The following is a 27162-nucleotide window of genomic DNA, read 5'->3' on the forward strand; positions in this document are numbered from 1 at the left end:
CCGCCGCCCCTGGCCCGGCCCGGCCCGGCCCTGCCCGCCGCGCTTGGCCCCGGGGGACCTCGGGGGGAGCCGCGGGTGCCGGGAACGGGGCCTTTCCAGCCCGGGCTGCACATCCCGCTCTGGGAGGACGGAGCATCGCACCCGCCGTGTGCGGAGGGGTGGCAGGAGCACTCGAGGCTTGCCACTCCGTGGGCTGTCACCCCGTCCGCTTGCGCTGAGCTGGGTAGAGAAGCGGCGTTGGCCTCCTTGAGGGAACGCAGCTGGTCTCGGGGGGCACCGGCGAGATGCCTCCGGCTCTGTTCCTGCAGGAACCCTGTTGGCAAGTCGTGCTCGCAGCCTCCACCGGCATCCCCGACGCCTCTGCTGGGATCCTCGCAATGCTGACGGTTTGGAGGCAGCATCTGTTTTTACAGGCTTTCCGTCTCGGCGGTGCCTTAATGTCACTTGTGAAAGACCTCTGCCTTAGGGTGAAAATTGGCTCGGTTCCTGCGTGGATTTTGTCAAAGGTTCTTACGCGTCCTTAAGATCCATGGGGATGTCGCGACCAGTCGCGAGCCTTTATGACTTGCACAGGCCTTGTTACTTGTCCTCACCTTCCTTGCAAAGAAGGCAGCAGCATCTGGCTGAATAAAAACGTGCCCTAGTTGTTGGTATGCTCCTGCACCGAGTACCTCAACATCTCTTTCCTTGGAACCAAAATGGAATCTTTAAGGCTGAGTTAGAGAAGTAAGAATTGCTCTTTCCTTCTGCAGAGCCAGTGTTACGCTAACTGGCATCTTTTTGAACACAGACTGTGTTTTTCACTCTATTTGGCCACCTGTAATTATCCACAAACTGTTTCAGGCTATTGTAGCCCTGAGTTTTTGAGATTTCTGCCTCTTAAACTCTGACTGCTTCAACACGAGATTGAATCATTATCAAATTCTGTAGGAATAATCATGTTTTTTTCATTGTATTGAGTCATGCGTTTATTGCTATGTATCCCAAAAAGTCAAACAACTCCTTCCTGTGACTGTAGGATGCGACTTCAAACACATTGTGAAATCCATCAAAGAATAGAAACGTTTTGTGGTTACAAAAAGGAAAGGCAGCTAGAGACAAGATTAGATTTAAGAGCTTTAAGTGCCTCTGTTTGAAAATGCAAGTTCAGAATGATGCTGCAGGCATCGATGATTTTGCCTCTCTAAAAGGAAAATTGATTTGTATCGCTCGACCTGCAGGATAATGGTTTCAATCCAATTTTCACTTCCAGATAAAAGTCCTGCCTTCTGGTGCTCCATGGTAGGGAGCATCCTCACAAAAGTGTTCGTTCCAGTGTTTGCTCATGAGAGATGTCAACATATAGGAATTATTCTTTTCTTAAGACTGGCTTATAAAAGGCTGTTCGTCTATTTGTGTGACTAATTTGGTCAGTCTTGTTTTAAGGTTTTAGACTTGCTGGGTCCCAGAGTAACTGTGTAGAAATTGCACCTCTTTCTACGTTGATGTTTGGAGGGCACAGAAGTTGGTGCTTGTCTCCTCAGGTTCAGGCCTTTCTTTCTCAGGACTGTTTCTGTTCTGCTCGATGTTGCCATGCATTTGGAGTCCCATCCTACAGCCAAAGAAGGGAGCTGTTTGACTTCTTGGGGACACTTGGCAGCATATGCTTATGTGACTCTAGATACCCAAATTTCAACGAGACGCTTACAGAAATGGCTCCAAGTGGTATCGTCTTCCAGGCCTTCAGTCAGCGTGTGCTGGCGGCTGTTCCAAGTCATGTTTGCAGATCAATGTATCTGCAAAAGGAGACAATTTCATTTTCCTACCTCAAACAGGGTGATAAGACCGTGCAAAGACGTACTAGCCCATCTCTGATAGCACAAGCCCGAAGAAGAGTGTAAGAACAACGCAAACATACACCGATGCCCCTTTTCCGCTCTCTCTCTCTGCACTTGCTCAACTTCCAGGTGTTTTCAGCTCAGCTGCTTGTTGAGCTAGATACGACTTCTGCTGGTTAGTAACCCTCGGTGGGTTCCTTAAACTTGTCTGTTCTCCCTTTGGATCCATGTAAACTGTTAGCATCCACAATATCCCGTGGCAAGGCATTTCACGGCTTCTGAAAGTCTTGTGGCAAGAACCACTTTCTTCAGATTGTTTTGATCCTGCTTTCTATTAGCTCTGCACTGGTTTTTGTAACGGAGGAGATGGTGGAAAAATCGGTCTTTCTCCCTGCTGTCTGTGCCACTCGTGACTCTTACCTCCGTAGTATCCCCCTTGGTAATCTCTGCCGTGCTGAGGAGTCTTTGCTTGGTTAGGTGTTCGTTATATGGAAGATGTGTGCTTTTGATTGCCTTTGTCAGAGACTTTTCCAGTTCTACTTTCTTCTTTTTTTTCCTTAGATGAGAAGGATCAGAAACGCACACAGTGTTCAACAGGAAGGTGCACCAAGGATTTTTGCAGTGACACAGTGATGTTCTTTTGGTCTCTCTGTCGTTTCTTAGGAAGAAATCTCTTAATTGCAGATTCCTCTTTTCTCAACGGGGAGCTCGTTTTGATACGCTGCTTTTTCAGGTTGCTTCCCGGGGGTGTCCCGGGCAGGAATGCCCCAGGAATGCCCCAGGTACAGGCTCTGTGATGTAGTTCGCTAGTGTGTGTGCTGCACGGGGTACGTATTGGTACCCCGTTTCCAAAGCTTTTGCAGAATCTCTGTTGCGGCTCTCTTAGTGTTCATCCTAATTCTATCCGCATCGCGTATACTCTGTGACTTATCCTGTATAATACTTTATTTTCATTGCCCTTCAACATCCACACTGATCCCACTCTGACTTTCCACTTGGTAAAGACTAGAGAGGGAGCAAGAGGCTACAGGGAGCCCTCAAGGCAGGGAAGAGGGACATGCCCTCTGGCCGGTGACACTTTTCTCTCTGCGGAACCAACCAGCTGCATTATTTGGGGGGGCTCTCAAACCCTGCTGGGGGCGCGAGCCGCATCTTCGGTTGCCGAGAGCGGGGTTGAGTCGCTGGGACTCGTGGCTGAGATTGGGCTTGCCGGTTCGCGATGGTTCTGGACTTCCGTTGGGGCGCTTGGCGGTGAGTTGGTGGTGTCCTTAAGGCGTTATGCGATCGACGGTGGGTCTCCGTGGAAGTAAAATGCTACTTCTTGTGGCTCTGGGCCAATAGCTGTTGGGGATGCTGAAGCAGCTGCACGCTATTTTTTGGGAGTAGGTGAGTTTACAGTGAATGCTATGCGACTGGGACTTTTAAGAGGCAGTTGGACAAGAAACTGAAAAAAAGAAAACCCTTAAAATGAATAAATGTTATGGAAATCAGCTTCCTTGAAAGGCAAGAGTCTCGTATTATATATGTTAAGTACTACAGTGTGCTCTTAGCAGTTTCAAGCCATTCACCCTTTTCTAAACTTTTGTTGTGTGTTGTGTAGTTTCGATGTTTTTGAGCGTGTCTGTGCAATCTTTTGCAGGCAGACATGTACTTGCTCTGCCTGTATTCCAATATGTTTAGTTTGTGTGTGTTCAAAAAGAAGAATTCTTTTTACCGCAGGCACTTCTTCTTATTCCAGCTGTAAACTGCCAAATACATGTGTGGCGACTTTAAGATTTATACTTAAAGCCTGACAACTGGATGGAAGGTATTTTTGTTCATTTGGTTTACAGAAAACAATCGTGAATATAAACTGTCTTTCCTGCCAGTAAGCTATCTTCTTCTGTAGAAAAAGAAACATTTCATTTTGATACCATCCTTATTTGAGTGTTCCACTAAGTGTTGAAGAAAGAGGAGTAAACTCTAAATGCAAATGAACTTTGTTCACGTTTATAAGGAAAGACAAGTGTATCACTGCAAACCTAATGTCCCACAGAACAAGGAAAAAAAAAGTGTAGAATTAATTCGGTGAATGTTTCCTAACATTTTATAGCATCCATAAATATTTGTATGTATATTGCAAAATAAATAATCACAAATGCTGATGCTTCTATTTTCTAGTTCAGTGTTTATATCATAAAAATACGTAGACGTTCAGTCAGTATTATAATTATTGTTATGCTGGTCAGTGTACGTACTTGTACAGGCAACGCCCCCAAGCTAATGAAACGCTAATAGCATATAAAACATTTGCCCTGTGGGTACTTTGGCTTATATGCTAGTACTTAGTGTGTCAGGATTTGCTTTCACACGTTGTAACTTCAGTGTGAGCGTTTTAGGACGGGGAGATGTTGTAACTGTGCTTTGTTCTGTCTCTGTCAAAAATAGATTGTCTCTTGTTGCCTGTAGGATGGCTTGCGGGGATTTTTTCTGATACTGGTAGCAGTTCTGTTTGCAACATGGTGATGCCTTTTCATTATAGACTTCTAAGGAAACCTGATTCTGAATGACCTTTTTTCTTTTTTGTTTAAAAAAAAAGTTTTCTAAACATGAGAAAGACGATCAAAAGTGGGCGTAGTAGATAGAAATGCGAAAAAAAGCACGCAACAACAAAAACCAAATCATAGGTTGCAGTGGCATCACAGACTGCACAGACTTCTGGTGTGTCTCTTGGAAGGCAGAGCTTTAAACACTAAAGGAAGCTGTGGCCAGAGGCAATTTTAAGACAGGCATGCAAGTAAGGATCTGAAGGGATTAATTTATCAGGAAATATGTTTGTGTTTTTTTTTTTTTTTAAGTTTGGCTAAACCAAATGTTTGTATATAGGAAATATAATAACTGTGTGCAAGAACCTGCATTCCCAGAGACTAAATATCATGGGGAGAAGGAGATATTTTTAACTGGTTCAGAGTTGAGGAAAACCTTAAGTACCCGCAATGGACACAGATAGAAGAATATCCTTTTCCTTTTCGAAGCAGCCTTCTGTGTGTTTTAACAGTGACATTATGTCTCCTTTTAGCTTCCTCCTCTCCAGGCTAAACAAGTTCAGGGAATCCCAGCTTTCCCCACAGAACATATTTCCTAGGCTTTCTCTGGAGTGTCTTAACTGTTTGGCGTAATTGCTAAACTCAAAATAGTTGTTTTCAACTTGTGTGTTTAGTTTGGAAAAAAGGCTCATGTGCTCAAAAGCCTGCCTATTTTTTCCAGCTGTATCAGTTGCCCTAATAAAAGGTATTACCTCATCTCGCAAACCTTTATCTTATTTAGAGACTGACATTATCCCAACTTCAGCAGCGCTGCTCTTACTGCTGATGCGATTAAACTGTATGTCCTGTCCCCTCGATGTCTCCTCTCAGTTCCAGTTTGTGCCTTGACTTTTCTGACTTGTCCTGGCATGCTCGTACGTATTTCTGTACAAGCTTCCTGTGTTTTGAAGCTTGGGAGAAACTCATGACTTAGTCAAACTGCTTTCTTATCGCTCTTCCTGTCCTCTGCAATAGGACCCTTACCCTTAATATTATTTCTCCAAGAATTGCAAGGTTTTTTTTTTGCTTTGCTTTTCTCTTTTTCTTTTTTTCTTTGTGAGGATCTTTGAATATTTTTGCGTGCCACGTGAATGATAATAGGTAGCATTCGGACTTGATGCATTCGATGTCAAAACGTGCCCTCTGTTGATACTCGCTTGTAACTTTTTGTGTTTTAGGAACTGCGGTCAAAACGGAAAGCTGAGGAGTTTAGCATTTTATCGAAGGCCTACATATAGACCCTGATGCTTGAATGAATGCAGAATGAAAATGCTTCCTGGAGTGGGCGTTTTTGGAACTGGCAGCACTGCCCGGGTACTGGTCCCCTTGCTGAGAGCGGAAGGCTTCTCCATCGAAGCGCTTTGGGGGAAGACTGAAGAGGAAGCAAAACAGCTGGCGGAGGAAATGAACATCTCCTTCTACACGAGTCGGACTGATGACGTCTTGCTGCACCAGGACGTAGATTTGGTTTGCATCAATATCCCTCCACCGCTAACTCGGCAAATTGCTGTGAAAGCTCTAGGTACCTTTTTGTCTTTGGAGTCGGCCCCAATATCCGTAGCTTATTGGCAGATTGCAGTTTGAGCCTCTTATCGCAGTACTATTCTAGTTGTGCCAATGCGCCCATGCAGCGCTAAAGGCTGTTTTGTTCGGAATTGGCAAAGCCATCTGCAAGGAAGGTTACCCAGAATTTCTTGTAAAAATACTATTTATGGTTATAACACTATTTATAGGCCTGTGTCCTTTTCAGACTGAATTTATGGTAGGGAGATTGTAATAAAAATGGCTGAGCTAATTCAGAGAAGGGGGGGGGGTTATGCCCATTTAAAAAAAAAAATCTTGCTTACTTCATTACAAATCTCCCTGTGCTCTGGAATAGGAACCTGAAATTTGCTTTGGAGCTGAAGGGGAGGATTGTTCAGCTGCGCTGCTTATTTTCCCCACAAATAAAACAACATTTGAAAGTTACAAGTCTTGGAAGAAAATGTTCGCATCTACTCGATAGTCTTATGAGCGAGGACTTAAATTCTCGGAAGACACTGCCTTCAGCAAGTATGCTGTTAGCCTGGCCGCAGCTCGGCGGCGTCCATCTGCAGCAGGCTGGTGAGGTCCTGAGTGCAGATGTGCTCGAGGAATCCTTTCAGCTGAAATGGAGGGCCCAGATGTTGGGGAAGGGACAGGTGTTGGTCCCTGTGGGATGGCAGGAGGGATCCAACGAGGAAGTCTGGGTCAAAGTGTCTCCGAGAGGAGGGACGCTGTACTGAACTGGTCGGGCAGGAAGGTAGGAGCCAACTGCGTGGGCATCCTGACGTTTCTTAATTTTCCAGTGCGTGATTTTGTAGTGTTAATGCTCTTCTTGCATAGTACAGCGCTGGTGTGACTTCGTATGTAATTCTGCAAATGACAAGTGTGATATTTTCATTATGTTTCCAGTAGATGCACTTGAATTAATTCTAGGAGGGAGAAATACGTTAAACCGTGTGAGCCGGGGTGGTTTGTTGTTCTTAACCTCTTTGCTCTACAGTAATTTGTTTGGGAAGTAAATAACTCCTCGCACAAACCTTTTGAAATGCCACTTAGACATGCACAGAGAAATGCACAGGCTTTATCATCTTTTACGTTGTTAATTTGTTTGATTTTTGTTTACATTGTTAGACTTCTTTAAGTCTAAGAAGTTCTGTTTTTTCAATATTTGAACCGTAAGTCAATCTCTTAAATATTGAAAATTCTTTTAAACACTTGTTAGGTAATAAGCATTTCACTAGCTCTCATCGCTTTTGATGGTCAAGTGTGAAGTGAGCTAAAAGGGAGATTTGAACCTTCTCTGAATTAGTAACTAAAAGATGAATTTGGGTTCTTTCTGCAAAATCTGGGAACCCATCAGATGGCATTACCCAGAGGAGGCAAGGGAATCAAAACTGGCGCAGAAGCCCAGAGGTGGTATGTATGCTCGACTGCGAGATAGGTATTAATGCTTTAATGGGAAGTCGAAACTGCTAGGCAAATCGATGGATGAAGTAGCAAAGGACAGTTGATTCTTCACTTATTTCTATATTCCCTGAAATGTTCCCCTCTGAAAACTGGTGCAGCTCTCTCGAACCCAGTATGAGGCTGCTCCTGTCTTTCAGCTTTCTAGATTTGTCGAAAGGGCATTTATATACCTGCTACCAAATATGTCGTGACATGTTTTAAGCGCAGTGTTGGATAGCTGGTTATGATTCAGCGTTTTGGAGCAACGCAAAATCAGAATAGGGTCAAAGACATGAAGTACGTCTTTTGGGCAGATTCACATTGAAATAGTGATATTTGGGATTAGAAGATTCGTGGCTGGGGATTGTATACGATCCTAGACTGATGTTTTACCAGCTGAGAGACAGGGATTTAGGGAAGATCAGATGTGGTGCAATGGTGTGTCATATCATGTGCTTACATTTTATTACTGGCAAAAAGGAGAGGCCTGCTGTTTCCAGGGTGTTCTGTTTATTTGCGTTTAATTTCTCACTGATTGACACCCAGAAACAAGCAGAGGTAAAATCCTGGCGTGACAGGGGCAAAGTAATAACACTAGATTGAATTCACGAACCAGACAAAACAGATCAAAGCCTAGAGAATAATTCAAATTAAGACAGTGTAATCTCATGGTTTATCTCAACAGCAGGTAAAGCAAGGAGCTGTTCTAAAATTTGTGCTGCTTTTGATCTCGGAGGAACTAAATTTAATTTGGGGTTCATGTCCCGCAGTTAAAATGCTTTCACCTCTGTGTTAAATGAACTCAGAGCTGAGTGACGGGCCGGAGTGGAATGTAAAGTATAACAATATGTATAGGAAGCCGAGTTTAAGGAGACAAAACATTAGAAATCCTCAGATAAAAATTTCTTCAGGACGTAAATGGTAACACTGTTGCCCATACAGAGCCCAGCCTTTAAATGGGTAGTTTGTGGAATGGCTACAGAGGAAGCCTTTTACTTAGTATGTTTTGAACTTCATGGGTTGATTACATAGTTTAAGAATAAGAAATCTTTGCAAAATACACTGTTTGGACACCTGATTTTGTAGAGTCACTGCGGATTATAGCACGTACCTGTTAATTATGACGGAGAGAATCAGCAAGGGCTGTATCGCTGCTTTGCATTCTGACAAATGCAGCTTTCCTGTCCTGAAACAGGACGGACAAGCGTGTTGTGAACGCGCTTTGCATACTGTGCTTCCCGTCTCTGTAACAAATAGCACGGAGGTCTTTTCAAGACTTAGGCAAACAAGAAATGAAATGAAAGAGAGCGTTTTGGAATGAGCTGTCATCCACTGGGAGGCTTCCAAAGCAAGCGAGTCTGAAACTAAGCTGGTTATTTTATGAAGACTCCTCTGTCCCTCCCAAATTCTTACGATGGGCAAAGCAGTAGTCTAGTATGCTTTAGTAATGGCCAGTTTTGCATCTTCCTAGGTTTAACCTCAGATATCTTCCATTATTCAAAAGCAGGTGAATAAAGTTGTGGCGCTTCAGTTCAATGGAATGGACATATTCACATAGGATTAAAAAAAAAAAAAAAGATTTAGTTTATTCTGCCATCCAAAAAGCCTCGGTTCATCTGTTACTTTTTGATTGCTTCCATAGGGTGTAAACACACTCTGAATCAGCTATTTCACTGACCGAAACGATGGTTTGGGTATATTAAATGAATAAGAGGTGAAGGATGTCTTTTTAAGTGTTTAGCTTATTTCCTGAGTCAGGAATCAGTTTGAAAATTCCTGGAATCTAGCGTGGGGTTTTACTTCTGAATATGGGAGTGGATAGCTTGTTTAAGGAATCCTGGGTATGGAGTCAGTTTTTTTTCTTTCCTCTCCCTCCTACTGCAACAGCCAATTAAACAGCCATAAATAAGAATAGTTTTCTCCTGCACATGGAGCTAGTAATAAACGTTCTAAAGAGTGTATCTACTTGGAAATATATTTTGAAAAGGTGATTTCTGCTGTATCAGGAAGAGAGGAGCAGTCTGTTCAGAGTCTGATCCGATTGCTTTGGTAAGGAATAATGAGTGTTCAAGCTTTTATTAAGCCTTCTGGTAGAAATACAGAAGGTGTTTCAAGGACCCTCTTTCATCTCAGGTGGTCCTACAGGCATTCGATACGTACTTCCCATTCAGCTTCCACCTGCTCAAGCCTGGACGCAGTCTGGACTGTGGAATAGTTGGAGTGGTCCCTGGTGGAGCGGTTTTGGTCAGTGCCAGCTGTCAGACCCCCAAGCAACCTCCAGGCACAATTTAGGAGCCAATTTGGGCTAAACCCTGTTCCTAGTTAGCACTTTGGATGCAGGCATCCTGCTCTGGAGAGTAAGGTACGTTTGTGGTATGGGTATGGCTCTTCTATGCCGGTCAGTCTTAGTACCAGAGGACAGACCCAAGCGTGCATAACTTACTAGCACTAGATGTAGGTTCTGGGTTTTACTGGATGATGATTAATTTTTTTTTTGGCCTTAACCCCAATTTGTAAGCTCATCCCTCTGTCTGGCTTGGAACCATGTTCAAGCCAGGTCTTCAAAAGACATTTTTTCCTCTGCTGGAGTCTCCCTTAAGAAGGGGGGAAGGGAGAAAAGAGGATGACCTAGCCTGACAAGAAGAGTGAGAGACTGACCGACTCTGCAAGGCTGGTGGCCCTAGTCCCCAAAAGAAACGGTGAACTGAGCTACCCTCCTCAGTTTCATTAAATGCTAAGGTTACACAGGACCACTTTAACGTCTGGGTATGCTCTTCCTGCGTCTTAGACGTCTCCAAAAGCATCATCATGAAAAGACCTTGATGAAATAGGGTTTAGCTGCTCCTTAGATCCTGCACCCTACAGAAGGGACAGTCACCCCATTGCAGGTGGCAGAGCCAAACTGCTACAGGTCAAGGGAGCTGGATGTTTTTGCTGGGGGTGTGTAATCAGGTTTTGCACTCCGGTCACATCAGCATGTCCTTCCTCTGCTCACGTAGTGGAATCTCACTGGTGCCAGAGCCTGTTTCTGTTGGCAAAGCCATCAGAAATGGTTGGAGATATAAAATGGTAAAGAGAGCAAGTTTAAAAAAAAAAAAAAATCACTTTTTGCTTTTTCCGCTTCTAACCCAAATACCGGTAGAAAGGCACGCAGCCACCTAATGCCTTTCCTTACACCCTCTCCAGGGCAGACCTCAACACTGCTTTGGGAAGGACGTTAAGACCAAGTCACCTCAAGCCCATTCAGGGTTAATTGCGGTTGTTATCAGCCCAAGAGCTAGCGAAGAGCCACGTACCTTCATACTAAGATGATTAATGTCGTTTCACATTCACTGATAAAGAACGTAACACTGAGAGTGCAAAACACTTTCCAAGGAATCATCACCAAAACGTAGAGGGTCTGTGGAGGCTCCGAGTTGTTAACTGCAGTGTGGGCTAACAGAGAAACTTGCATCTCCCAGGAAGCAAAAGGGCACTGGCTTTTATGATGTAGAACGGACAGCCTATTTCTTGAATAAGGAGAAAATAAGATAAGTTTGGGGGAGTGAGATTAAATCTCTCCCTAGCTTCCTCGGAGGGCTTCGGTGGAGCAATTGTCCGTAGAAGCTAATATGCTCCGTCAGCTAGATGGGGGAGATGCACTTCGAGGTATGCACAGAGGAGGTGCTGAGACGCGCTCTTAGGACAACCTGTGGCAAAAGCTTCATCTTGTACTGTGGTCCCACAGGCAGCTGAGCTGCCTGGAAATGGTCAGAAACGGTCCCTGAACGTGTTACCAGTGGGTAACCAGGAATATCTGGCAGGCAGCAAGATAGTGGGGGAGCACACCCGAGCTCCTGGAGACCCCAGGGAGTTTGACCTGACCCTTTGTTCATCAAAGCTTCTTTCGATGTATGTTTATTTAGGGGATTTCTTTGGAAAAGACCGCTAAGAATTAACAAAACCTGAGGTTTATTATTTTTGTGCTCTTTGGATAAGAACCGTTTGTACTCAAACCATTGCTGGCAATGACAACGTTGTAGTCATTCTCCTGACTGGATTTTGATTTTAGCCATTAGAAGTATATGCTTAGAGGTGGCTTTAGCTGTACCTGTTCCCTGGCTGAGCTGGGCCTAGAGATTTGTCACAAGAGCTCCGTTTTCACTTTATTCTGCTCACCAGCAGCTAGACCGTTCGGATGGCTTACCGAAAGGTTTCCTCGGTCCAGCCAGGAGGTGGAGCGTTCGATGCAGGAACTGCAGTGTGGGATTCAGCTTCCCATATTATGTAAGAGCCTGATTTAAATGATCATGCTGCTATCTTTACGTTGGGGAATCGTTAAAAAAACCAAGGCGGTTCTGAGAAAGGAGCGCCGTCCACTTCTGTGTTAGGAGTAGCTTTGAGAGAGGTGCTTGCTGCCGTATGCTGTGTTTCCTGTAACTCTTGGGCAGAAAATGTAGCATGAAGAGGCTGACCTTCAAGTCTGACATCACCAGTTAATGTCTGGAGACTTCAGATGTGTTTCTGGATATTATATTGAAAAATGCTTGCAAGTATTTTATCAGAATAGGCATATATGGAAAAGTAAAACTAGAGAAGAAGGAAGGAAGAAAAAGGTGAGGATGAGGAAGGGAGAAGGAATCCCAGCAGAGCATGGGATGTGGGATTTTGGTTGAAGCTTGCCCTGAGATGCTGTTTTGTATCGCTTTATTTCAGCTTAGAAGTAAAAGAATGAATTTATTGATTGCCCACGTTGGTTCAGGCTGGGAGGGAGATGAAGGCGCATTGCTAGCAATAAGACCTCAAGTGGGTCAGCTTGCAAATGCGGTTCTCATCTATACATCTCATATAGTCACCTTTGCTGTCTAACTATACAAGCAGAAGTCATTCCCACCGATACAATTGTCCTATATATACAGACCAAAATGTCTTGCTTTTCGATTAGCAATTGTGTTGAAGCAATCCACTTACCAAAAACATTATTTCTAATTCTTGTGTTCTCTCTCTATACAGGCCCTTAAGTATCTTGTATCTCCCATTTCTATTAATTTATTAAAATAATACATTCATAGTGATAGTAAAATACAAAGTCATAATCAAATCTCCCCTTCAGTCACCTTCTCTCTGCAGAGCACAGATTCCCATGATGATTTTCCTTCTCTGGCTGTTTAAGCATTTGTGTCTTGCTTTGATGCTGTTTGACCATCTGCCTATTCCTGTCCCACCTAATAACTCATGGCATTGTGATCCAATTTCACCCGAATTTGCCTGCAAGAGGGAGATTTCCTGAAATGCAGTATTCTTTTAAAAGGAAAAAAAAGGCAGTTGGGGAGATCTGAATGAGCACCCTACTAGAGGGAAAGCAGAGAAACTAAAGGGTGGTGGTAGTTGGTGTCCCCCTATGCAGAGTTTAAAGCAGTCGCTGAGTCTTAAGGATTTCTTTTTGATTTGGGAAGCCCAGAGTATATCAGATTTATTTTAGTGGGACTGTTTCATTTTTGGAACATGCTTCTAAATGAAATGCCTTGCTACCTGCTACCCTTAAGTTGAAAGAGCAGAATTAAAATGGAACAACTGAGCTGCCCCACCAAATGGCCATCACTGTAATATCTTGTCACTGTCTAAAAACCCTCTCCTTCTTCGGAGCCTTTCTCTGTGGGAGTTTGTTGGCTCTGCAACCAAAACATCTTGGAAGCAGCTTTGAGTCTTGCTGCGCAGTTGATGTTCTTATTTTAATTCCTAGACCTTTGCCTTTGAAATTGCACCAGGAAAGCCTGACTCTTAGAAAACATTGCTTCATGGCCACCTTTGGGGCGTCTGAGCATGTTTGTCTTCCATGCGTGCCTTATTATTTCTTTTTTTTATACTGCAGGAATAGGGAAGAACGTGATCTGTGAGAAAGCTGCTACCTCTGTGGATGCCTTCAGAATGGTTACAGCTGCCAGGTATTATCCCAAGCTGATGAGCATCGTTGGCAACGTTCTCCGTTTCTTGCCCGCCTTTGTGAAGATGAAGCAGCTGATAGAAGAACACTACGTGGGCAATGTGATGATCTGTGACGTGCGAGTTTACGGCGGAAGCCTGCTCAGCCACAAGTACAACTGGATCTGCGATGAGTTAATGGGAGGAGGTGGCCTGCATACGATGGGAACGTACATTATCGACCTCTTAACTCATCTCACCAGCAGGAAAGCGGAGAAAGTGCACGGTTTGCTCAAGACTTTTGTGAAGCAGAACACAGCTATAAGTGGGATCCGTCACGTCACTAGCGATGACTTCTGCTTTTTTCAGATGCTAATGAGTGAGGGTGTCTGTTGCACTGTGACTCTCAACTTTAACATGCCTGGATCGTTCATTCATGAAGTCATGGTTGTTGGATCCGCCGGTCGCCTTATAGCTCGTGGGACGGACTTGTATGGGCAGAAGAACACGGCGCTCCAGGAAGAACTACTGTTTACAGATTCTCTGACTGTCAACAAAGGCCTTTTGGAAAAAGGATTTAAAGACATCCCACTGCTCTACCTAAAAGGAATGGTGTACATGGTGCAAGCATTGCGACAGTCTTTCCAAGACCAGGAAGATCGTCGGACATGGGATCATAAACCTGTTTCTATGGCAGCCTCTTTTGAAGATGGCCTGTACATGCAAAGTGTAGTAGAGGCCATCAAGAAATCCAGCAGGTCAGGGGAGTGGGAAGCTGTGGAAGTGATGACTGAGGAACCAGATGCCAACCAAAATCTGTGTGAGGCACTGCAAAGAAATAACTTATGAACAGTCCTGTCTTGGAAGATGGGACAATTAACATTTCCGGCTGCAATTGTAAAAATCTCTCTGTTTTTAAGATATGTAGATTCTTATTTAATATGCTGAATCTCTTGGTTTTTTTTTTTAATGTGTGTAAAATATGTCATGTTCTGATAGAAACTGTTCTGATTTCGAATTGTTTGAAGAGTTTTAAATGTTTCCGTTTTTCCAAATGTTTAATTTTTGTTTTGAAGACTGTTAAGAAAACTTGAATTGCCCTTTGCACTTGCAGTAGCTGAAGTGAAGCGTGGGATCTCTGCCATTGCATGGCTTGGAAATGGGACGCAATCCCAAATGCACAGGTCGCTTATTTTAACAGTTTTAACAAAAAAGCAAGTAGAGCAGGATCAGGGAGCATCTACTGTTCAGGTGCCTTTGCCTTCTCTCTTGGGGATTGACTTAGTTTTACTCCTCAGTTTGTAAAATTTTATAAAAGAAAAAAGTGTGGTGATGTAACAGGTCTCTAAACTCCTGGAGTACAAAGAGTAGAAGGAACAAAATATAGTTGGTAAAATAAGGATCAGTCTTTGGCTTCCTGTACATGGCAAAAGTCTTTCAAATTCATGTAATCTGCTATTTTTTTTAAATGATGCTATGAATTCGCTGTTGAGTGTCTCAACAGTCACGAGGAAACTGTTCTGGAAGTCTGTGATGATTTGTGCTCTTTTTCCGTAGCTGCAGACATTATTCCTTCTACTCAGGAGGCTGATTGCATCCAGCAGCTTTTTTCTATGGGTGCCGCGTCCATCAGTTGTGTTTACTGCCTGGCAGCCTAAATGCCAAGACTGTGTTGCTATTTTCTCATTTCTGTGACTGTTAATAATGGCCTCACGGTGTCACAGGTGGGGCGCAGGATTTTCCACAAGGTCGTTGTTAATGAAGCTGTAAAACATTAACCTTCTAGAAATCTGAAGGTGGAAGGAAGGGGGTATTTTCCTACCTCTCGCAGCTCTTACGGGCTGGCTGGGGAATCGTCACACTACGCAAATCCTGAGAGCTAAAGAGAAGAGGGACTGAACTGTCCTGGTAAGTTTGTTCTTAATCTCAAACACTGGATATTTACCTTCTGGTCCTGTCCATCCTCGTGCCCTCTTACAGTGCATATCCAGTGGAGATATCTGGCACATCATGAGTGGAAGCTCATTCCGTTTGAGAAATGTTTCTCTCTTAAAGTGGTTGTTCGGAAAGGATAATCCAATTTTACTATGTTTATTTTGTGTACTTGAAAGTTTTTTAAATGTATTTCCCACTAAATTGTAACCCTGTATATTTATGTACATTAACATGCAAACAGCTTTTTCGTAAGCTGGTCCTTCCTGAAGAGTATCTGACTTGTTTTCTACAGAAATAAAAAGTTGTGTTTGTTGAGGGCATTCTTTATGCAGCTATTTGTTTGTGTGTTTGATTTGGACCAGCTGAAAGCAGCCTAATTAATAGTGATGGTCTCCTGATCACATTTGTTGCTAGCACAGCACTCCCTGTTGTAGCAGATGTTTTATGGCAGCAAAGAAGATTCTGTTTGTTTATAGCTGTTCATTGCAACTTCTCATGTTTGGGGTTAATTGCCTGCTAAGTCATTACTTCTTTCCATGCTCTTTTGTTTCTACCTGGGTAGGTGGGTGTGAAAAACAAGGAGATACTTTTGCAGTACCCAAGAAAAGCTACTGGTCACCCATGTATCACCAATGGAAAGAATGTCACGTGAAATCTATTTCCCACCTCTTTGTTGTTTCCTTCCTATCAACCTTTGTGATTAATGATCTCTATTTTCCGTCTACCTCAATGCAAAAATTGCTGGAAGAAGCAAAATCCCTGTCGGACTGATGGGACTGGTTTCTTTGCTTAGTTCTTAATTCAGGTAACTCTCTTTACTTTCAACTCTGTCAGCAACAAGTCTACTGACATGCTGCTTTAGAGGGTAGGATTGTGGCTGGTCCTGTGCTCTGAGCAATCTCATCTTTGCTGTAGGTTGGATAAAGAAAGTGAATAGTTGAAGTTTATTCACTATTCCCAACTGTATCAGCTGGACCAGCGAGAGATCTGCATTTCCGCAAGCCTTTCTTTACTGATAGTGGACTGTTTCTGCCATAACTCTGAGCATCTACTATCTCTGATGTCTATGTGCTACATAAAATGGGTAAGTTAATGTCTCCTGAGCTTACCTGGAATAATCGCTACCTTCACTCAGAGAGCATAGCTTTGGCTTATTTCAGGCTGGTTTTATACCTTTTTTGAAGCTGCCCTCCTTGAATGGAGAAACTTATCTTCTGCCACCAAGTCATACGTTTACATTGAGCAGAAAATCTTAAAGTAAAACTCCTTCTGCTAGAGGAGAAGAGAGGAGCACAAAACAGGTCCAGGTAGACCCAAATGATCCCAGCAGAAGAAGGAGGATGCCAAGACCCCTGGGTGAGCAGGAGCCCTGACTGCAGAAGTGCAGGGAGAGGAGCAAAGGGCTTCTCATAGGCTGGTTACGGTATCCAGCTGTCTGACTTAGGGTGACAGTGTATTGGGATGGTGCCCAAAGGAACACACAGGTGGATCCTCATCATGGAGTCAAGCTCCCCCATGTTCATCTAACAGAGAAGTAGTGGAAATGCCTGCTAGTCGGCACTGCTCTCAGAGCTAACTCCTGCACAAGAAGCCTTAGTGGGCCAGGGTGAGCCACGATTCATACCATCTCCCCCAAGAAATACCTGGACCACTGCTGTGGAAGTGTATCTCATTTCTTCAGTTGGGTCCTAAGAGTCTGATTTAAGCAGCAATTTGTGCTAAATGTTGTTCCAGGCTCATGTTAAGCCCATTGCAATGATACACTATGTTTCTGGACAGTGCATGTTCTAGTGCATGGGTTTAGTTTTTAAAAATCAGTGGGAAGTGTTTGGGAAGGGGGTGCACTCTACGGTCTGCCCCATTGACCGGCAGCACTGTAGCATCCCTTCCAATCTGCCCTGCGCAGGGTGATCTTGCAGTGTGGCACACAGCTGGTTCCCAGGCTCCCTGCATTTCATAAATAAATAAAGGAACGATTCATAAATAACAAAAGGAATGATAGCCTGCGGATCCTAAGGCTGAGCAACATGCAGTTTTATAAAGAAAAAATGCTTTTTTTCAGGCAAATCATATTCTCTGCTTTGTTTTAAAACAAACGGGGGGGGGGGGAAACAGGTTTGTATGAGCAATGCTGTGATCACAACCCTGCAGGTTAGGCTGTAGTGGCCAAATAGGACACACAGAGCTGCGTGACTATTTATACTGAGGTGAGAGAGGTGGCACGAGGTGAGTTGTGCACACACTGAGCATCTTCTCGACATCAACCTGGGTGGATTTGTCATCCACTGCTGGGACTGGGATTTCTGGAGTGCTGCTGGCCCAGGTACCTGCAAGAGAAGTGAGTGCATCAACTGCCAAGCCCCCTCCTCCGAAACTGAGTAAAACCCAGTATTTGCCCCAGCAGGATGCCAGCAGTGGCAGGGAGATGGGACCTCTGGGTGTCCAGCCCAACCTCTTGTTTGGGGCATTACTGTCAACAACACTAGCTCAGGCTGGCCGTGGCTTTGTCCCACCACGTGTTGAAAATTATTGACCCTGGAGACTATAGACTCAACTGAATGGTGCTGTGCTGGTGGGAGAGGTCCTAATCTGTTTAGTTGGGCTACTGAAGAGCGACAAGAGAAAACCTAGTGAAAGAGCTGCTGCAAATGGTGAACCAGAGACATCTGACTAAGTAGCTTCTCTAAAAGATAGAAGCTAGGGCTGAAGAAGCAGGATAAGGTGACAAAACCTGCCAGAAAGGTGGATCTGCTGGAGAGCCACTGCCAGCAGCAGAGCGAAAACAGCAGTGAGCTGTAAGTGCTGCAAGTCCAGGTGATGTTCTACCATGTCAGGTAACCACAGGGGCTAAAGGCTTGCTGTCCTTTCTGATAAAACAGATGGTCTGAATTGCACCAGCTCTTCTCCCTCCGTTTTCCTCATTTATAGCCAGTCACAAGCACTCGAGAGCGGCAGGACTGCAGAGCCTAGCTGCTGTTGAGTCTAAAAGGCGGTGGCTTAGCTGAGGTCAGGAGGAGTCGAGCGGCCACATTGCATTCGGTGTTTGAATGACAGCTCAATTCAGACCCTGCTGGTTTGCGCCTTAGGGAAGCCCCCAAGAGCAGCACAGCGAGGAGCAAAGCCTTCATTTCTAGGGAGACGAGCTATGAGGACTGGCAGGTCTCTCTTTGGTCACTGGCAGGATGAGACCAGCTTCCGGAGAACACAGGGAAGCTGGGATCCTTCCTGGTTCCCAGTCCTTCTCAGCCATTCCCCCTCTCCCTGTCTATCTCTGTGACCTGCTGGCAGCTCACTCCCTCTCCTGACTTGGTTCCGCATGTGGACTCGCATGGGGTCCTCAGTGTCTAGCCCTGCGCCTGCACTGCATGGGTGTGCATGAGAGAGGCTGCTAAGCTTCATCCCACTGACAGTGGAATGAATTTCCAGTCCTCAGATCAGCTAGTTTGCTATGGGCAGATGGCTCTTGGGGTCAAATGCTGCAGATCAACAAAAAGGGGAAGCCTGTTTTGATAATATACGCCATCCTGGTGCTTTCTGCTGCTTCCATGGAAGCTCTCCAGCTGTTTGGTAGTGCCACCTAGCAGCACGTGCTTGTGGAGAAGGAGCTGATGGATCCCACTTGTACTGACAAAAATTGCCAGGTAGGAGCTGTGCACTGGGAGGGAGGCAATGACCCCTAATTTTGCAGTGACACACTTTCAGTCTGTGACCTGTGGGGGGTCGCTCTGTCTTTGCCCTGAAGCTGAGGATGACCAGGAGGGCAATGTAGAGACATTTTTTTGGCATGTCTTTGCAGACATGTCTTTGCAGCTATCCACCCCACAGGGCAATGTTATTTGCGATCTCTGTTGGAAACAGGTACTCCTTCAGTCGTGATGCTTTAAAAGAGTTTATGTGTAACTGATGCCTTGCACTGCACTCAGTATGTGATGCATTTGTAGCCTGATATGGTGTCAAGAGTGTTTTATATTCCAGATGGAAACTGTCACTTACCTCTGACTCCAGATTACCCCAAAGGGCAACAAAGCAGGATGATAATCAGCCAGGCCTTGCTGAACTAGGGCTGTCAGGGCAATCCTGGTCTAACCCTGCTCCTTCCTGCCTGCATGCTGCTTGCCACCCCTCACCAGGGCTGGTACAGCAGGTCAGAGGTTGAGCTGCTTGTCTGACCAGGGAATCATCCCAGGTTAAAAAAAAACAACAAGCAAACTTTAAAAAAAGTCTCTTTTCAACTACCTGTGACCAAGAATTGAGAGTAACATTTCAAAGATAGAAAATGGATCTGTAGCTAAAAGCTCAGAAATGATTCATTTTGTTAGAGCAACCTTTGCTTGCTTTTACCATTATTATTGCATTTTACCCTTATTGATTGGGAGGAGGAAGATGAAGGTGGTGTGAGAGGTGCACACAATGGAGGCAGCAGGGATGGGCGAGATGTGCATGAGTGTGGGGCAGGAGTTCTGGCAGGGACTGAGCATGCCAGCTTCCAGCAGAGACCATCATCCACCTTAAGATGGAATTAACCATGCCCGTAGTGTTTACTCCTCTCCACCGTTTCTAGAAGACTCTAGATGTGAATCCAGGAAGGTGTGTGGGCTTCGGGGAAGGCTCCTCTCCAGCAAGCTCAGACATGCATTGTCTGCTGCAAGGAGCAGGCACCCAAGATGGTAACCCAAACAGACTTCAAATTACTCAACATGTTTGCTTTTACCTCCTTGGAGCTCACCCTCCAGCTCTAGAGTAGTTGCCCTCCCTGGGGCTCCAGCGACCCAGTCCAGCTCAGCCTGCCCTGCTGCTTCACATTCCTCCTCTGATGGGTAGCTCGGCTCCAGGCTGTCCAAGTTGATGTACTGGTATAAGGGTCGCAGACGCGGCCGTTGTCCTAGCATAGGTACAAGAAGAGCGCATCACTGATTGATAACCCCTTCCCTGCCAGGGCTTCACTCTATCTCACAGGCTGCAACAGGCCTGGGAGGAAGCAGGGGGGGGAATATTATCCCAGGCTAGGACAGGAGTCTGGGGCAGAGCACCCATTGCTTTATCTGCCCCCTCAAAGAGCAGCCATGGCCAACTCAAGCTGGGCTGCAGCATCCCATTGGGAGAAAAGCTGCTCCTAAGGGATGATGTTCCTCAGTGGCCCAAGGGTAGCATCTTCTCTGGATCCAACCTCTGCATCCCTAGAGGACAGGGAAGCTCTTGGGGCATGACAAGGCGGTGACTTAAGGAAAGAAGAGGTTTGTAAGCAAAACCTGGCTTAGTTGGTGGCTGGTTTTTTTTGTTTTTTTTTTTCCGAGAGGTACAAGTTGAAGGGGGAGGCAGATGCCCTCTAGCTGAGGCTGCCTGGTGGGACGAAAGTGGAATATGCGGCCATAGCCCAGAGACAAAATACCAGCTGGAGGGAAGAGCTCTGGTGAGCCTGTTCTGGCATTGTGGTGCCCAGCTGAAAACTCACCAGTAGCAGAACCGTGGTCATCACCCAACCCACAGGAACACCGCCAGATTTGGGAGCAGCAGCAGGGCTGTGGGCCACTCTGTCGTGCTGTGGACTAAGCCCTGAGGCTGGCATCATTCCTGAGATGACTCAGTTAAAATAATTAAAACAGATGCCAGCCCTTGCAGACACCATGCCCTGCCAGGCCAGCCGATGTGGCTGCAGCCACCGCTCTTTGCTCACCCAGCACATTCAGGCCAGCCCTTCCAGAGCTGGCTGTAGGAGAGAACAGGCTGCCCATCTTTTTCCCTCTCTTCCTTTTCTTCTGATGTGTGGCAGAGAGGCCAGGATTGCCTCTGAGGGCATCTGTCTCTTCAGCTTTGGGAGGCGGCTTCTGGAAATCAGTGTGCTGGAAGACGAGTATTTGCGAATCGACCCTGCAGGACCGAAACAGGCTGCCTGGGCTCAAGGCCAGCTCTGAGCTGGTGCAGCTGTAACCTGGCATCAGGCTGTGGGGAAAAAACTAAGGTGTGAGACATCTTGGCAGGGCCTCTGGCCCCTGGCTCAGGAGCTGCATTTAAGCTCAGCCCTCACCCTTGGTCCTTGCCTGAGCTATGTTGCCGCCATGCCCATGCTATTCATGCACCTTGCTGCTCCTCCCCTTGCCTTGCTGGCTTGACCTCGGACTTGGTCAGCTAGACTTTGGTTCCCTTTTTACTGTTGACCCCACATCCCCTTGGGCTTCTCCCTTTATGCACTTATCTCTGGTCTATCCGCTCTTTTGAGCTCTAAGCAACTCTTAAAATTACTACAAACTGAGGTCCTTAAATCTCAACAGCACAAAATAAAAACCAAAGCAGAAAGATGTCCTGGCACTAAGCTGCAAATCTTTGATGGTAATATCTTCAGGGCTACACTCATCCCCTTCCTCCTGACCTTGTTTCACCCTCACACAATGCAAGTGCACCCAGGGCAGATCCAGGCCTTGCTGGTGGCTGTTCCCAGTGCAGTGAGTCCTAGTTTCATTGCAACACAATGTTGGCTCACGAAGGAGATGTGGTGACTTACTTTGCTTCCTTGGGTTGGAAGCCGTAGGCTAGCAGCCAGACCTGCAGTGCTGAGACAGATCTGAGGTCCTTCAGCTCCGGAAAGAGCTCTTTGTTCTTCTGCATCTCCTCCTCATACAGCTCAGCATGAACAACAACACCTCGCCCATCCTCATCCCACTGCGGCAGGATGTGGGAAGACATCATTAACAAATAACGCTCCCAGGCTGCCCAGCCCAGCACCCTCTCTTCTCAGACCCTGGCATGGTCTTTGCTGATCCTGTCACTGTGGCTGGAACCCTTTGCCAGTGGTTAAGAACCATCTGGATTTATGGTTTTACACCCATTGTGGCCACAAGGTCTTGGCGATGGACCCAGCTAGACCACAGACGGGAGCAAGCCCATGTTCCTGCAGTGGTTTTCTATGGCGGGTGAGAATGGCAGTGTCCGTGTGGCTCACAAGGCCTCCGTATTTCAATATGGGAATAAGGACTCCCCTTCCTTGGGCTCTCAGCTGCAACCCTGCACCTCCAGCAACAGAAGGAGGCATCGCCTGTGGTGCCATTGCGAGGCCCCATGCAGTGGCTGGGGAGACCAGTTGAGTGTGCTACCATGGCAGAAAACTGTTAACCAACTGGACAAAGTGTTGGCTGGAAATTATTTGGCTGCCATTTCATGCAGTTTAACTGGAAAATCACAGATAAATATTTGGGATCATCTCTTCCTGGCTTGAGAAAGACTTAACAGTAACATGGTACTTTTTGTTTCTGGGGAGCAGTCGCTGCCCCAGGGATATTCATCCTTTGCAGAAAGACACTTTCTCTGTGACTTTCTCCTCCCCAAATTCTGGGGCACATCAGGGGCCCCCCATTCTCTCGCAAGGTTCACACTGGGGCAAATGCTCTGATTTGTGGCACCAGGGCAAGAAGACTTCTCTTTGGGTTCATCATAATACCCATGTCAAACACGAAATCTCTCTTCACCTCCAAAGCTTTGATGTTTGGGTTTTCCAGGGCTGCTGACAGCTGGGAGAGGATGTGCCGAGGTAGGGCCTTCCCTCTGGGCTTCTTCTCCCTGGGACTTCTCACCATGGCAGAAGTTCCAACACAAACGTCCACGTGGCAGACACTCTGGGTCACAGACCAACGTCTACATGAAAGTTTGGTTTGGCTCAGGACTTCATCCCAAAGTGCAATCCTTTGCCCAGCCAGGTTGGAGCCAGGCCAAGGCAAACCCCCTCTGCATGGACATGGGATCCTCAGCACGGGCTGTTTCTCTGTACGGAGCTGCCGAGATGCACTGCCCTCTTCACAGCCTCAGGGTCAGGGTGGTGGGTTTGAGCAGGCTGAGCTCTTCCTGGAGCAATACCTCCATGAGCTGCATTGAAGCCAGCACTGAGGCTGGAGCCACGTCTCGTGCTCAGCCATTAGCCCTCCTTCTCCTTCATGCTGTTGGTTCACTCAATCTGTAACTGACCCACTTCCCCACAGCAGACCCATATCTCTATCCCTCCCCACTCCACCCTGAACTGCCAAAAGATCCCAATCCCCCCCAACACACCTTGCACCTCTTTGTTGTACCTCTTTCAGGTCAACCATCAGCTTCCAGGGTCTGACCTAAGCCTTGGCATTGCCTCCCCTTCCACAGGGAAAAAGGGGAGGACCACTGGCACATCACATGGATGCAGCAGCTAGCTTAGCCTATGACAGATGAATTTGAGTAGCTGTGTCTCTGCCCTGCTTTTTATGGAAAAAACAGATCTGTCGGAGGCAAGTGACCCTCAATGTAACCCTTGGGAGGGGAAAAGGAACCGAGATGGCCTGGAGAATGGTGAGCAGGGACTGGAAGAGACTATGAAGCAAGGAGGGGACACCTGTAACACTGGTATCCTGGGGGCTCTGAGGATGGGGACACAGCTGGGGACCAGCACAGACCCAGGGATCAGATCCAACAAAACAGCTCAGTACCTAGTTTCCCACGGATTTAATATATAATAAAGACCCACTATAGCTTTCTCATCTAGCCTCCTTCATTCAGGAGACTGTCCCGAATTCCTGTCTCGCCTTTTCTAGAGACATCCAAACATGATTTAAGCATTTCCACTGGCTGACTACAACTCCGAGCAGCTTCAGGCACTAATTACCCTCAACAGTGAAAAGAGCATCTTACTGCTGGTCCCTGCACAGTCCAGCTTCCCTTTCCAGCCACTAAATCTCCTTATAAACAGACGCCTACCTGGAAGGCAGCCAGCACATGTAGATTTGGCACAGGCGATGGCTGGGGCCCAGAGGCACAGAGCTGCAAAAGCCGGTTGCAAGTGTTCAAGCCGCAATAACGGATGAGCTGTGTCACTTCAAACCTGTCCTCCCCACAGCTCTCTTTTGAGCCTCTCTCATGCCCTGGGGGTTGGCTTTGGGGTTTGGTTTCAAATGGCTTCAGTTGGAAAGCGAAATTCCAGAATGCCTCGAGGGCGGCCGGTAACCCCCTGCACGGCGCTGTGGGGATGCACCAGCAAAACCGCATCCAGTTTTGGGCTCCCCGCCTGAAAAAGGATGTGGAGAAACTGGAGAGGGACCAGCAGATGCTCCCAGATGGCCGGTGCTGGGGGACATGGTCTAGGAGGGTAGGTGGTGGAGCTGGGCCCTGTGAGGCTGACCGAGAGGAGGCCCCAGGGCGATCGCCCAGGGAAGGTTCAAGGAGGATGGAGCCAAACTCTTCTGGGTGGTGCCAAACAGTGCAAGGAGAGGCAGTGCCCCCAAATTATGGGTTGGGAGGCTCAGGGGGGCCCTGGGACCACTCCATCCCAGGGAGGGGGGGGTGCAGCCCTGGGACTGGTCACCAGAAGGTGGGGGCTCCGTCAGGGCTCAGCAGGACACGAATGCCCCTACCCGGTGCTGGTGTTGGCCCTGCTCCAAGGGGGACGAGGGACCCTGGTGGTCTCTTCCCACAAATGCTGCTGCGGGTCCTATAGCGACCATCACCAAGTCCCATCCTTCATGGCCGCAGCAAGACTTTGGTGGGAAAATGCAGAGATTTCATTTGACTTTTGCACCCTGAAGCTTTAAGGGGAGGCAGGAGGGCAGGCAGGGCTTGCTGTGTGCCCTGTGGCAGGGCTGGGCTCCTCAGGCACCCGCCAGCAGCTTGCCTGGGGCCAGCAATGCAACCACCAGGAACGAGACATTACAGAACAAGGTGAGCACGTTTTACAGCTGCGGGGAGGAAGGACCAGCCCCTGCGTTATCCCTGTGACCATTCCTCACCTCACCTTTGCTCCCACGTGCTGCTTTTGCTTCGCTCCATGCCACAGGATTTTATTGAATCTGAATATGTTAGCAGGATTATGACCAAGCACATCCACACACGTCATGGTCTTCTGAAGCAGCTGAATGTGGTTAGTGTGGTCATTCTGCTACCGTTGTGTTGCTGAACCTCTTGTGGCCTCTCTGTCACTTCTAGCATCACCAAAGGAACACTGGTTTGACCATGCCAAGGAAGTCTTCTCCATTCACCAAGCGAATGGTGGCCTCTCAGCTTGATGAAGAGCATGCTCTCTGCCTCCTCCACCTCACCAAATAAGGTTGAGAGTGAAAAGACAGATTTATCCTGGAAAATAAAAGTTCAGCTGCTGGAATTGGAAAGAAAATCACAGAAAGGAGAAATAATAAAATACTCCATCAAAATATGTCTCAAACCTAGTTCTGTTCCTAGAATTTTCAGAATGTTCTGAATTTTCTTCCAAGACATGCACCAAATTATGAATTGAAATTTGGATATGGGGGAATCCATTCCCACACCTGCAGGTGTTCATTTTTTTGCTTTGCTTGCAACTTTTTTTTTTTTTTTTTTTTTGCTTTTTGGGTGCTAGAAAGCATATGAGCACATGCTATGGGAGCAAGAGGCGTTACAGCACTGTTTAAAGCAAGTTCGTTCCTCCTTTTAATTTAAGGTGCATGTCAAAATTCAGTGGAGTCAGCAGGGCATGGAGGCCCTGAAAAAATGGGGAGATAAATCTTTGAAAGAAGGGTTGTCATGAAGGCCTGAAACAAGGCTGTTCTGCATAGATTACCATGTCTGAGAACTACATCCAGTTAAAAAGGGAGTGATAAAGTGGAGGCGATTTGTAATTACAAAGGCGCAGAGAAATCTAAGCCATCAGCTCTGTCTAGATGTGTCTGAGCTGAGTGATCACCCTAACCTAAGGCACTACATTCCCACATTGGGGTCTAAATGCTAGAGCGCAGCGGAAACTGTACAAGAGACTTTAAGGAAGAGTTTTCTGCAGGGTGTTTTCCTACTCAGGGTGATTTATTAGGGTAATCGGTGAACATGGGAGGGGAAAAGCAGCTGGCTGGCCTACAAGGTATCTTCTAGAGGAAAATAAGCACACTGCTTTTGGTACAGTTTAGGAATCAGTTAGTTGCCTGCTTATCTACTGCTGATCTCCCTTTTGTCCCTTTGATAAAAATATCAAAAGCAGGGAAAACTAGCTCCTTGAGTGCTGGAAAGTGGAGGATGGTTTTCCCAGGTCCCTGGGTGGGGTGCTCAACGTGCGGAGGTGACACCCTGGCCATGGAAAACCAGGCCCTTGCGGAAGGGTTACGAGCGTATCACGAGCCCGCTGGTCCTCCCCGCAGCCAAGGGCAGGGAGTTTTTCCTGCCTGCCCGTTCCCGCTCTGCTTGGACGCCGGTCATGTTCTCAGCGCTTTGCTTTCGTCCTGCCCTCGTCAGCTCCTTTCCGACAGCGGCGGCGTTTGAGATGGGTTTCGCCCTGCTGCGAAAGCGCATCCCTGCCGGAGCGGCTGGAGGAGCGACTGAGCCAGTCTGGCAGCTTGCTCCTGATGGAAGCGGCAGTCCTCATCCCACTTCCTTCTTATCTTTTGCTTAGGAAGACTTGAAAGCCAGGCCTGCGCTACCAGAGAAAACATTTCAGCCGGAATTAGTTGTTATCGCAGTTTGTTCAGTCCTGTCTAGGCTGAGGCTTCTCCAGGCAGGGGAAGACTGGTCTGTTAGTGACTTTTTGCAGGGCAAATCACTCGATTAGAGATACGCAGCCCGACGGGGCAGCGGGTGCTGCTGCACGGCACCGCCGAGGTGACTTTGCCAGCCTGCCCGAGGGGGAGATGCCCGACGCGCCTCGACACTCGTCTCGCTCGCTGTTTGCTGCAGCGCGGAGCGCGTTTGCGCAACACCTGCCTGGCTTTTCCCAAGCGGACGTTCCCTGCCCTGGGATCCGGCCGATCCCGCTTCCCACCTTGTGCCTCGGGCTGGAGCAGGGTCCCGGGCCTGCCTCCGAGCCACCCAACGGGGCAACCCAAAACTCCCTCAGCCAAGAAGCCGCGGAGCCTCGGGCGGCGCGAGCGAGCTGCAGGGCCCAGCGGGGAGGGGAGGGGGCCGGCGGGGCCCGGCCGGGGCACTCGCGCCCCCAAGCCCCCCGCCGCGGCCGCTCTCCCCCGCCGCCTCGACCCCCCCGCAGGCACAGCCGAGCCGCCGCGCTGGCC

General features: G+C 47.0%; 1 protein-coding gene across 3 annotated transcripts in view; it reads left to right on the forward strand.

Moving 5' to 3' along the window:
- The window catches only part of GFOD2 (glucose-fructose oxidoreductase domain containing 2), an 18982-nt gene extending 3487 nt beyond the window's left edge, over window positions 1–15495 (forward strand). Inside the window, exons 1-3 of one of the 3 annotated variants that reach the window (XM_026064334.1) lie at window positions 532–726; window positions 5560–5903; window positions 13203–15495. In XM_026064334.1, the coding sequence (XP_025920119.1) occupies window positions 5645–5903; window positions 13203–14101 (1158 nt within the window). In that variant the 5' untranslated portion in view covers window positions 532–726; window positions 5560–5644 and the 3' untranslated portion in view covers window positions 14102–15495. Of the gene's footprint in view, window positions 1–531; window positions 727–5559; window positions 5904–11586; window positions 11618–13202 lie in introns of those variants that run through there. The other 2 variants (XM_026064340.1, XM_026064349.1) reach the window with 2 other exon arrangements.
- Window positions 15496–27162: the final 11667 nt, after the last annotated feature.

The sequence above is a fragment of the Apteryx rowi genome, unplaced genomic scaffold (genome assembly GCF_003343035.1).
Source record: "Apteryx rowi isolate R43461 unplaced genomic scaffold, aptRow1 scaffold_1014, whole genome shotgun sequence".
NCBI lineage: Eukaryota > Metazoa > Chordata > Aves > Apterygiformes > Apterygidae > Apteryx > Apteryx rowi.